The sequence below is a fragment of the Chaetodon auriga genome, chromosome 4 (assembly GCF_051107435.1).
Source record: "Chaetodon auriga isolate fChaAug3 chromosome 4, fChaAug3.hap1, whole genome shotgun sequence".
Classification (NCBI taxonomy): domain Eukaryota; kingdom Metazoa; phylum Chordata; class Actinopteri; order Chaetodontiformes; family Chaetodontidae; genus Chaetodon; species Chaetodon auriga.
In genome coordinates this window covers 7,666,334-7,679,527 of record NC_135077.1, presented here as the reverse complement: position 1 = coordinate 7,679,527, position 13,194 = coordinate 7,666,334, and the positions used below count along the sequence as shown (strand labels likewise).

Sequence of the window (13,194 nt, the reverse complement as noted above, 5' to 3'; positions counted from 1 at the left end):
TGTTTGGATAAGCAAGTGAAAAATGTTTTAAGAGATGATCCTTTCTTGCCTAAGGCCCATTTAGGAATCTTTGTTACTCCATCTCATCTCTCTCTTTTTTCGCTTTCTGCCTTGATCGCTCAGATAGTTCAGGGTGACTCGCTTGAGTGTTACGGGAGACTGCTTTCCCGTGTGTGTATATGAACATGACACCAGCTAAAGACCAGTGTGAGCCTTGTGTTTTCTTGATGCTCGACTGCTTTGTGTGGAGGAGCTGGTTTAGAACTGAATTCTCACCCCCCCACGTAGCCAGAGCTGTGCAAAGATGAGGGGGTACACTGTGAAACAACTCAGGTTTCTAAAATATATTCAGCATGTTTACACTCACATACTCTCAGTGACATGCTGCTGAATAAAAAGGTGGGTTAACATAGAATGCCAGGCAGTAATTATCATTAGAAGAACACCTCTCAATCAATGATGAGTCAAAACAAAAGGTAATTTAGTTTTATACTATGTATGCTATTTACATATTTATAGTCACATTTACTTTTCATTTATGTCTCTAATTTATCCATATTTTAATTAAGAGTGTTTATGAGTTTGTACATTTCAAAATTCTGTTTAGTGCAGGAAATGAAAGTATGAAAGCTTTCTTATATATATATCTGTATGTACGTATATCTGATGCCACATCATGCCAATCAACACCACAGTCTCTGCAGCTATCAGCTGATTGTTTTGATCAGCAGGTCCACATCAATCCAAACCGTGGAGATCTGCAGTCTCTCCTCCTTTTCCCCCTTTGTGCTCCAGTGTTTTCTCCTTTTGTCTCCTGTCTGTCTTCCTCTGTCTGTCAAGTCTGTGTTTGTGTTGCTGCAGGGTGTGGCCTGCAGGTGGGGACCGGCCTCCTGAACACAGCTGTGCTCAATCATCAATCAGGACTCACCTGCTCACTCAGTATATAAGCACCCGAGTTACAACCAGTATTCATCATATCGTCTGCTTGGCTAAGTGGTAACGACCTGAAGCTAGTGCTGAGTACTCTTGTTGGTTTGTCTTGTCTGCCTGCCAGTGCATATTCCTGACTGATTTTTCCTTGCTGTGCTCAGGTGCCTAGCCCACACCTGCTCCAACTCTGACCTGTTGGTCTGCTCTCACGGAATCAGTCTACTCTTGTTCAGTACTTGGACCTCCTCTGTACAAGAGACTCCGAGTCTGGTACCTTGGGTCATGTAAACTTGGCAAAAACACACAATTCTCACCATCGCCCCACACAAAGCAGAAATTCATAGCTTGCAATATCACTGAAGTTCACAGTGAACTACCTGCCCAATGATCACACTCTCCCCTTCTGTTCCTGAGTTATGGTGTTAAATAATGGCCAGAAAAGCATTTTTACAGAACATTATGATGTTACAGTTAAGCTGACCTTCCACCTTTGAAAACAACAAAGTCAGGGTTATTTGTGTAAGCCAATATCACTTTTGGCTCAATTGGCTTCATGGACCATATCGATAACTGTTGCTGAATTTGATAAAATTCTTCAAGAAAACAAGAAAAAGCTCCCTGCTTTCTTAAATCCAGTTACTTAATATTTAAATAAAGCAACGGCAGGATCAATCTCAATTCATTGAACTTCTGCGTTTGTCCAAACGTAAGCAGGTCTGCTAAAGAAATTATGACACTTCCTTACAGGAACACAGTAGAACAACGTACATGTCGAATCATCAATTTATGGTACTGATCTAGGAATAAAAGATGCTTTTACCACAAGTAAAAAACACAAACTCATTATGCCGTATGAGGTACATTCATACAATAACTGTTATGTGTGACAGCTGACAACATGGATTTACTATGAGCTGTAGTCTGTCGTGTAAGTGTCAAACATGCTGTGGTACACTAACAATCACCTAACCATGAACTCATCACAGAGCTGCACACATCTAATGTTTCAAAACCAAATTAATAACGTCACCATACCAGGTTACTGAGTAACACAAACAACCAGTACTGACATATTGTACAGCCCACCACACACACACACACACACACACACACACACACACACACACACACACACACACACACACAGAGTCAACAATGCTCAGGCAACGCTATGCATTCCTATGTCTGACACATAGTTCTGTCATTCTCAGAAATCCAAAGCCATCCCAAGGAGTTTCACAGTCCTCGCTCATCACGGTATGAAAGGGAGAGCATGTCCTGACACCAGCACTCACTCTCACACTCACACACACACACACACACACACACACACACACACACATCTTAAACAAGGGAAGGCATCTTAAGAAAGCTGAACTGAATAAATGTGTGAATGAACAAATGAGTGGTTTAGAGGTAATAAGTATATAGAGAAATATAGAAAAAGTAAACATAGAAAGGTACTGTTGAATGCTGATGATGTGTGTGTGTGTGTGTGTGTGTGTGTGTGTGTGTGTGTGTGTGTGTGTGTGTGTGCGTGTGTGTATGTGTGTATGTGTGGTCTTGGCAATATGCCACAAGCAATTTGGATACAATGTCTTGCCCTTGAATACTTAAGATAGCTCTACAAACGATCTCTCTTTCCTCTTTTTCTTTGTGCTCTTTCATTTCTCCATCTGTCTGTTTTGACTCTAACCATCCCTTTACACTCCATCCACTTCTTCAATTTCTAAACATCTCCCCACACTTTACATGTCTCCTTTTCCCTCACTCACTCCTTAAGTCTTTGTCGTGTTACCCCTCTTTTTCTCTGCTCCCCTTTTGATTTCTCTCATTCCTTTTTCATTTTCTACCAGTTTTTTGTTTCTGGTTTTTCTCTGATTCAAAAAAAAAAAAATGATAAAGGCAATGGTGCTGGATATTAGTGCCTGAAGTGTGAATGTAACACACACTAATACACTGTAGTTAGAAGGTATAGATCATGATCATGGTAGAGGAAGAGCGGGTGTGTTATATTTAGCATCTCCCAGTGTGTGCGTGTGTGTTTATGTGCGTGTAATTATCACTACGGGGACTCACTCCTGAGTGTGATTGCTATGTCACACTCTCCTGAAGCAAGTGCTTTAATTAGGGGGAGCTTCTCTGCCACTCCATGTCTCAGTCTTTGGTGCTATATAATTTGTTCTGTTCCCATATGCAATGAGGAGAGGACAGGATAAGAGAGAAGAGGAGGTTTATTTTTAGTTTTTTTCAGCAGGTTGTCTGGCTGGAAGGAGGGACAGCATTGCTCCAACCCCGGATTAGAGACACCTACAGCGACACACAGCGCACAACCTCACAAGCCCTATTTAGTCACACACCGGCAGGTAAGCCCTGGTACAGTACATACACACAAGGAAGTGTACTGAGCTACAAAAATGCTGTAAAATGTATACGCTGTTCCTCACTTATTGCTCATATTAACAGAAAATTTCAACTGTTCATAAGCTGTCATGAAATGTATATGTTTATAAAGCAAATTAAACTGTAACAGCTAAAAATCTCCAAATCCAAATCCACTGACATTCAGTGACCTTGATATTATCTGACTGCTACCTGTTTACTTTGTGCGTTTGTATTAGTCAGTGCAAATGCACTCAAGGTGCCTTTGCTCCTGTTTCTTTTTAAGTGAGGGTGTGTGTGTGTGTGTGTGTGTGTGTGTGTGTGTGTGTGTGTGTGTGTGTGTGTGTGTGTGTGTACTCTCCCTGACCTCGTTCTCTCAGGTTGCGGAACAGTTTGGAGGATCCTCTCCATACTGGGGGAGTTTCTGTCAAAATCTTCTCCAGTTCCTGTGACTCACACAAAAAAACATACAATTTCTAAATGAGTTTTCCAGCATACACAATAGAAATACAAACCTTCACCTTCAAACTTCAATCTCTGACAGTTACATAAGAGAAACAGAGAGAGGGAGAGGGAGAAAGGAGGCAGCATGCAATGGAAAAGCAGAAAGGATTCACTGCATGTCATCTTGACATGCCATTTATTTTTACTATTTATATCTAAAATGTTATTTTCCTGCAATCAAGTGGAAAATCTCATTTAATTAATGTTTTTTTTGTCTCTGCCTCTACTTTGGTTAAAAACAAACATACATATAATTTTAACATAACTGTTTGTTTACAAGAAACCTCCACAGGGTACCTTTCAGACTGCATCAGGATTGGAACCTGGCAAGTAGTGATAGCACTGACTTCCAGTATGTCTGCTGTCAATGGCAATACCTTCACATACCATTAATAACTTTAACTATGATCAGTCCTACTGACACCAAAAATGCTACATTACTATGGAGGCCAAGCACCTGATTTGTGTTGAATGAATACATCAGGGGTCTGGATACTTTCTGCAGCCACTACTGAGCTGTAAACACCTGGCCTTCTCTGCTTAGTCTAATGCAACAGCAACTTTGACCCACATAAGTGACCAATAAACTCAGGACAGACTGTGTGTGCCTTGTCAAAACTTGCTCAACAGTATAAATTTTTGCAGAATCAGTCTTTGTGCTGTGCAGAACCTATTTCTTGTACATCGTCTGACTTGAGTTTTCTTTACATGTAGTGACAATGGCTCATATCATGACTTGCAATCACACACTGATGCTACACTTTTACATTTATATAAAGTAACTCCTCAACAATCATGCCAAAATCAGGATTTTAACTTTGCAGAGTACACACAGCCTGCAACAGATGTAACATGCAACAGATGCTTGCAACATGGAGGAGGAGAAGCAAGAAGAATTAAGAGTATGTCTCCCACCTGTTTGGTCAGGGACCTCCAGGGCCTCTTGTCTGCCAGGGAACGAGACAAAGGAGGAGAGAAGAAGAAGGGAAAGAGGAGAAGAGAGTTTGGGTGGGCTCAGTCTGATAGCATCTGTATGATCCAGAAATGGGTCTTAATGTGCCGGGTACAGTCACAACACACACACACACACACACACACACACACACACGCATGCACACACACGCACACACACACTGTATATACACTGTCATCATCACAAGCCCATTTGTACTGTCTAAAGTGCCCTGTGCTTGTCTTTGTAGTATGCTGAATGTCCCCGTAAAAGCACATACTACTTTTGTTCTGTTTTATACAACAAAGTTCATCTAATTCAACTTCAAAGGGCGCATTAGAGGATGACGGCTGCTGAGAGGGTATGTGAGGCTGTATCGTATGTCAGGGAGCCAGGGTAGATGTAAACACACACATACAGGTGCACAGCTTGCACGCAAGACAATCACATGGCTGCTGAAGAAAGGAACGGTAGCTGCTTTTGGATGGGCGTTTTATGATTACCTCAACGTGTAAGGACGTTTTTAAACCAGCTGCCACGAGGAAAAAATTTGTTATGTGTCTGGTTTAGATATTTATTGGTTAAGCAAAAAGGTAAATGTAAGCAAAAGGAATGTGGACAAGTAGAGAAGAGTCTGTCTGTGTGTGTGTGTGTGTGCGCGCGTGTGTCTGACTAACATTAACCTCAGACTAAACAATAGCTGTAAAGCCATCTGCTTTGAGGCTGGTTGGCCAGGACTAATCTGTTACGACTGGCTGTAGGCTGACAGAAATAGCAAAGGCGTGTTTAAGGCCAGGATTTTGGTGTGTTTTGAAACTTGTTTTCAGTACATATAAAAAAAAAAATCTATTTAACACCTGGCACTGACATCCATATTGGAAAATCAGGATGAGGTCTGTATTGTTAGGCAAAGAAATGTAATGCATGATTCCAAATATTTTAATGTCACATGTAACATATTGATGCAGTCCACATATAAGCCATGTGTTACTGGCAGGTCAAAATGGGACCACGGTAATAAAAAGATCTGCATGTGAAACTGAAATGGTTTTAAGAATTGATGCAAATGGAGAATGTCATTTCTCTGAGAGGAACAATTTGAAGATGTTTTCAAACTGAAGTTCAATACAAAGCCCATTAATTTTAGGATAATCCCAAGAGTTTTGAGTGTCAAGTGTCAAGGCTGTGAAACGTACTTCTTGGTTCACTCATGGTGACCGACTCAATGAAGTTCTGTGGAGTCATGTACAGCTGCCCTTCATACTCTACAGAGCTGAACATGCGGAAGCGATGCTCGTGGGACGACATGTACACGTCTCCGTCCTCAAAGTCAAATGGACGAGCCTGCAGAAATAAAGCCAAAATGCAAAACAAAATACACTGTTATTGACTGTGCTGCCCTGTTGGTTAGCTACACTATTTTGTTGGTTTTCTTATCTTTTGGACATTTCTTCCAACCAAGACATTTTAAGGTGGCAGGCATTTGAAACGATTAAAAAAAATAAGTTACAACAAAACAACAAGGAACTGGTGCTCAACAATTAAACGAGTGCATCTTGATTATTTCAATATTATTACATTACTGACAATATAAAGAAATATTTAATGATGTGAAAGGTACATATAAAAAAAGTACTTTTACTACTTAACCATCTGATTTAAATAATCCTTACAGCAATAGGTGTTCATTTGCCCCAATGATTACAGTCTGAATGTGACTTTCCAAGCTGTCATAGCTGTCTGTGAAGAGGAAACTCTCTGGCCTCTTATACAAACAGAGGAATCTCAACTACATGTGCCTCTTCACTGCCTTTGAACCTCTATAATGAGGAGCTCCATCTATTCTTGGCATCAACTCTCTCCATTTAGCTCTCTGAGATTATAAACAGTCAGCACCTCTGGCGCAGTACAATAACAGGAGAACAGGCACACACACACACAAACACACATTCACACACAACTACTTTGTCACTACTTTCTACTTGATTAGCATCGCGCTCTCTCTCTGTGCAGAGCCGGGGCTTCAACTTGATTAGCTGCAGTGTAGGAGAGCTGCTACGCCAACAGATTGTGCTGCATGAAGCTGCGTAATTAGCAGAGAGGTTTCCAAATTTAAACCCGTTTGGCCGCCGGGCCCAGTGCACCGAGGTTCCTGCTCAGCTCAGCTAACATGCTAATGAGCACACAGATTCATTCATAAAGCTTTGATGCTGTCTTCACCGAGGGGGCTTTTGAAGGCATGAATAGGAGATGAGTGCTCGGCTTCATAGGAATGCACTGTAATCAAGTGTAAGAGCACAGACGCCCATGGCTTTGACTCTCACTAATAAATGAAGTTTTAAAAGTTCTGCAAAGGCAGCTAGGTTCACATGCCATGCTGCACAACATGACGTTAAAAGTAATGCAAGCTCCTTAGGAAAAAAAAAATTAAACGTCAGGGATTTAAAATTAGATTCTGTGTGGTACACCGTGTTCTTCTGTAGTTATAATGTCATGTAGCCACAACTAAACCTGCTCCTGTTGCCTAGTCTTGTTCTTCAGAATGCATAGCAGATGCTCCAGGTGTTTTCCCCTTAGGTAACCCAGTGTTCTCCATTCACAGCTGCAGCTTTTGGTCCATCTCCTGAGTTTTCTCAAAGCTGTCCCAACACTAACCATCCTGTGTTCCCAAGTTTAGTTCTTTCAGTTCAGTTGAATGAAAGTAAAATCTAGCCAGCTAAGGTTCCAGCAGGTATCAAACAGCTCTTGTATCTGAAGTGTCAGAAATGGCTAACACTGCAGCAGTTTTCTCTGTTGTGATACAATGAGCATCACACTGATCTTGCCTCTTAGTCTGTGCCACTATCCAAGCTGCTTGGTTTTCGTAAGTTGAGGAGTTCTCCCAGCAGAAATGAGAACACAGCTGTCAGACTTAAAATATTCTCAAGAGGTCTTTTGTCTGTAGCACAGGACAGCTTTGCCTCGTGTGAATCCACGTGCCATCTCTAGCGTTCAGACATCATGTTGGTCGGTATGCCAGTCATTCACAATTCTGACAGGATTCTTTTCAGAGGTTTTGTCCAGATTGGTCCTGTGCATCTCATGCGTCTAGGTTCCTTTTGGCTTGTTCTCCAGAGCAAGCAGTTCTTGGTGACAAGTCCCCAAAATCCAGATCTCTGAAGCCACAACTGAACCACTCTTTTGTTTCCTGGTCGTATGTTTTTCTTGTTTCCTTTTAGAAACGACGTCTTGCTTCCAGTATGTAAGAACGGATGTTTCCCTGCAGCTTTGTTCTCTTTCCCTGCAGGTGATTTCTCTCAATTTCTTTGAATGTAATTATTCAGGATCCTTATAGGCTATGTTTTATGAGTAACAGATGGTTGATTATCCCTTTCCCCACTGGAGCTATCCTCTTCCCAAGTGGTGTGGCTATCTAGTCAACTTCTTCCCCAGTCAGGTAGCTTGTCTTCTTATGGGCTACCCCTCCTGCTTTTAAACTGGCTACCACTCCTTCATCCCGGTGTCCTAGCAGACAACTCTTCTATTTAACCTTATATTTGCAACCTGCATATACATATATACATTTTAGAGATTTACTACCCAGTAATAAACGGTTAGTATCAGTTCATTCCAGTGGGTCTACAAGAGAACAGCTGTGATTTCAATGTGCCACATACATATTTAATCAACACTGCATATGTCCATCAATTAAGTTACATCTTATTTCATTTTCAAGTGAGCAAGCTCATTTAGGTAAATACAACCATCAGACTTTATATTGATTTGTGCCTAATATCAAAGGTCCAAAATAAGTATATCAGGAAATCCCTACTGATCATAAAGCAACTGACATGTATATCTCATATGTGTTCACTAGTTTGCTGCCTAACATCTGATGTCACTGTTCAGTTGGTAGCCTTTATGGCACACTGATGTGGATATTATTGTAATTGTAATATAAATATGTTTCTTTTTTGAGCACTCTGTTGTCTGTGACTTCTGTCTAGCTCAGTGGGGCGATGCTCTTTTCACTCGAGGGAATACAAAAATGGTGGTCACGTAATCAGGTCGAGCACCTGCCCCATGTGTCCTTACTGTAGAAAGCCAGGTTCAATTCTGACCTTTAGTGGTCTCTCCTGCCTTTCCACTTTGTCACTTTCCTTTGTCTATAAAGGCAAAAGGCTGGAAAAAGTGACATAAAAAGTAATGGTGCTTTCCTAGTAATAGCTAAATATGATGCATTAATGATCAATCTTTAATTCATCTTTAACTTAAACTCAAGTGTATACTCAGCCATAAAACAGTGAATCAGTCTTAAAAAAGAGTTAACAGTGACCCAAAAGATGTAGGTGGAAACATAACATATTAAACCTACATCTCATTCTTGCAAAATTACTTCTTTTATAATAAAATAAAAGATTTTGAAAATTTCTGAATGAGCCAAACAGTCCAGACATTGAGCTAACATTAGGTATGCATAAACATATATGCATTCACAAGCATAGATTTCTGCATATGCATTAACACGCGTATGCATACATGCCTGCACAGCATGCATACATCAACACAGTATGCAGATTTACACATATGTAGGATTTATGGCTGCAAATAACACATTTTCCTGTCTGATTAATCTGCTGATTACTCTTTCAACAAACTAAATGTTAGAAAATAGTGAAAATGCTGGCCATGGTTTTCTTAAGCCCAAGGTGTTTTAGAAAACCATGGACAAAAATGTATTGCTTTGTCCAACCAACAGTCCAAAGCCCAAAAATGTTCAGTTTACAATCACACAAGACAAAGAAAGGAACAGCACACCATTCCAACTATTTTCTGTCGATCAATTTATCGTTTCAGCTCTAATCATCACTGATTAGTCATTCACTGAATGTTCAAAAGCAAATACTTTTGACAGTTACTTCATCCTGAATGTTTTCATTCAAGACCTATTATCTTAAAAATACTGAACCTCTAAAGTAGGCATAAAGAGCCCCAGCTCCACCAGCTGCAACAACGCTGCTTTTAATTTTTTGGTGCTTTCAGTATATTTTGCTGCTAAAAGTGTTAAAGTAACAGACAGCAGTGAGCACACAGCTGCCTGACTGACAGCAACGTCCTCAATGTGTTGACATTTCAGCACCTGCACGAGCGGAGAGCGCCATTCCTGCATCTGCGCGCGCACATCCAACAGCCAAGCAGTGAGCGAACTGTTTCCACTGGGCGTGCAGAAAAACGAGTGACACAGTTTATCCGCCTGACAGGAAAACATGAAGTGCCAGAAAACACCATGGCAACAAAACAGAAGCAGGCCCGTCTCCCTGGGCCTCTGTGGGCCTGGCCTCAGCGGAAGGAGATGTGAAAATACTCAGCGCCCTGTCCTTTCGCTCAGTGGGCTGTGGCTTTTCCCCACAGTCCACACCGAGGTCCCCATGTCAACACAGAGGACATCTCATTTTCTGCCATCAACCTGGCAAGTCGCTACGTGTCGCTAAAGCATTGCTGTTACCGCAACCAATCAAGCGCCTATGTAGTCAACTCCTACCTTTTCCTTGGCTTCAACGGTCGGGATGGACGGCAGCAAACCGTTGATGCTGCGATTCCCCATCTTCTTCCTGACACTGTCGCTCGTCACATCGTTGTAGAAGTAAAGTGCCACGGCGCCTCCCGTTGCAAGACACATCCCGACAGCCTGACACCTCCGTGTCCTTCCTCCAACGAGCTCGTTTCTCGCCACCGACAGTAGGTTTAGCCGACTGGCCAGGGCCGCTACTTTGCGGAAAGCGGCCATTGCTGCTGCTACTGCTGCTGCTGCTCCCGCTGCGCTGCTGCGATCACAACTTTGCGGGGAGCACAAAAATCTCGCGTTTCCTGGCTTTCATCGCGAGATGTACGACCGCTCAGTTGATGCTGAAGCTAAGTGCAAAGTCCCACACAGAGAGGAGAAGATTTGATGGTTCACTGAGTCAGAGTGAGTGATTAATTTGAATCGTCAATTATAAACAGTGAATATAGTTGAAGATAAACAGTGGACACAATTCACTCGGTTTACATGAAAAGAAGTCAACCAAGAAACTTTTCAATATGCATCAAGTCCTGTAACATATAATTGTTATAAAATGTCTTTAAAGTCTAAAAGTGTAATTCATCAGCTGGTCATCATATTTTACCATCAGTGGTGGACAAAGTGTGATCAGATCTTTTGTTTAATTAAACATAGGAATATCATGTCACATTTTAAAATGCTCTGTTATAAGTAGGTATAAAAGTCTTGCATTCATGATCTTACTTCAGTAAAAGTATTATCGGTAAAATGTGCTTAAATATCAAAGGTTATAATTGTCAATATGCTCTTTGTCACAGTTATGTGATACAAGTAAAATATTATCATTGATGCATTACTTTGTTTCATGTTGTTACTGGTGGAAGTACTCATTTTATAGGCTGCTATTGGGTACTTTATAACAATGCATCATATTTTATATATTTGATCCGATGTACCACATGTCCTTCTCATATTTGGTATGGTAAGTATAACTATAAAGTAACATAAAATGAGAAGAAACGCCTCAAAGTTGTACTTCAGTTAATGTATTGTCCACCAGTGCATAGGCATACTCCACATGAGAAATGGACAAAGTGACTGCATGCTGTGACCGACTGACCTACCTGAAATCTGGCAAATCACAAAACAGTCAGAGAAGCCTCATTTGTTAAGAGTCAATCACCTCAAACATCTACAGTCTACATTTTGAAATTAACATGAAAGGCATCTCAATTTACACGGGGGAAATTCTTAGTTACCGATGACATCAACATTTGTCAATCTTCTTCTTTTCATTGAGGGTCAGTGCATCAGAGCATCACATTTCCAGTGGGAAGTACAGGATCAAAGGAGCCAATGGAGAGCACATATCAAACGAATATCAAAGATGAACTCCTCATTTGAGTCTTTACATGTAGGACTAATGTTAACCTGATGGGGCTTTTCTTATGACTTTGATGCTGAGAGAATAAAGGAAAGAAGTCTAATAGATGGGCCTGTCACCTGTTCACACATGAAGCATGGTGGATCACCCCAACCTGTAAGCTCCATTTAGCCAAAGGTTGAAAACAGATCAAACAATGACTAACCTCTTGGTAGAAATAAAAGCTTTAAAAGGCTGATTATAGCTATTAAGGCCTTAATTTGTTGCTTTGATTTTTATTTTGCTCGTAACCCAAACAAGATTAGCCTATTATGGTGACTAATCATCACAATAAGTTCCTTAATTGGTTGACCGATGGCGACAGAAATCTTTAATAATTCATGCAAAACTGACATGTAAAACAAATCCTCAGGTTTTGAATGGCCATATTTTTGACATCTAATTTAAAACACTTGACAATTCAATATTGACTGTTGCGCAAAATCTATTCATTTCAATGATTTACATATAACAGATGCCCAAGCACAAACACATTAGGTTCTACACACCCTCATTTGTTGTGGTTGATTTTGACCTCTGGACCTATGTAGGAACATAGAAGTAGTGAGAGTAAAATCTCAGATGCTTATTTACTTTCTAACTGGCAATGGCTGATTATGATTAAATTGAACAAGTCTACATTTGGACCCTCTGGACCCTATTTCATGAGCCCCTGGATTTCCAGGCCCTGGTTTTGAAACCGCTTGCATTAATAACCTCTAGGCCTCTTATTCAGTTACTCCATTACCCAGGCATTCGATTAGGTTGTAATTTCTTTGTGTGTGTGTGTGTGTGTGTGTGTGTGTGTGGGTGGGTGGGTGGGTGTGTGGGGAGGGGGGTATAACCCTGGGGGCCCCCTCTTCTTCCATGACTGCTATGGTTGACTTCACATTGTCACAAACAGAGCAGTAAACCTATAGAAAATATATTTCAAAGCACACCATGTGACCCTGGGAACTGGTTGCTTGCACCTTGTAACAGAACGTGGAAATGTGGCATTGTAGATGACATCGCCATTGTAGCCAGGTCAATATCGAATATATATCAGGATCTGATCAGCCTGGAGGCAATTCGGATCGATCGTGTCTCCTTTAAAAAAAAAAAGTTGCTTTTTTTCTCTGGTCATAAATATTAACGAAGCGAGGGGAACAGGAAGAAGGACGCTCGCCACACACATAATAATATCAAAATAAGAAAACACACACGCACACTTCTCCCAACGCCTCTGTCCTCCTGTCATGCAGGAGAAATCGACATGAGTAGAAAATGAACTGCGCATAGCGACCACACACAAACACCTCTGCACCTTCAACCCATTCATCAACGCAACTCCCAAGAGAGGGGGCAGCTGTGTGTGCGCGTGCGTTCACGTGCGCGTGCAGAGCTGCCAAAATCAATGGCATATAAGCTGGAATATGGGCCCCTGTTTCACCGTGAAGATAAGACCGCAGACTGAATCAACCATGGAAACTGCAGCTTGAC

The 13,194-nt window shown here is 41.2% G+C and overlaps 1 protein-coding gene across 4 annotated transcripts in view; it reads right to left on the bottom strand.

Annotated features, from left to right (window-relative positions):
- The window catches only part of micu3a (mitochondrial calcium uptake family, member 3a), a 28,862-nt gene extending 18,260 nt beyond the window's left edge, over positions 1-10,602 (bottom strand). For all 4 annotated transcript variants that reach the window (XM_076727668.1, XM_076727671.1, XM_076727672.1 and 1 more), the window contains exons 1-4: positions 10,290-10,602; positions 5,965-6,112; positions 4,732-4,763; positions 3,680-3,758 (exon numbers count right to left, since the gene is read on the bottom strand). In XM_076727668.1, the coding sequence (XP_076583783.1) occupies positions 3,680-3,758; positions 4,732-4,763; positions 5,965-6,112; positions 10,290-10,535 (505 nt within the window). In that variant the 5' untranslated portion in view covers positions 10,536-10,602. The remainder of the gene's footprint in view (positions 1-3,679; positions 3,759-4,731; positions 4,764-5,964; positions 6,113-10,289) is intronic.
- Between the last annotated feature and the right edge of the window lie 2,592 nt (positions 10,603-13,194).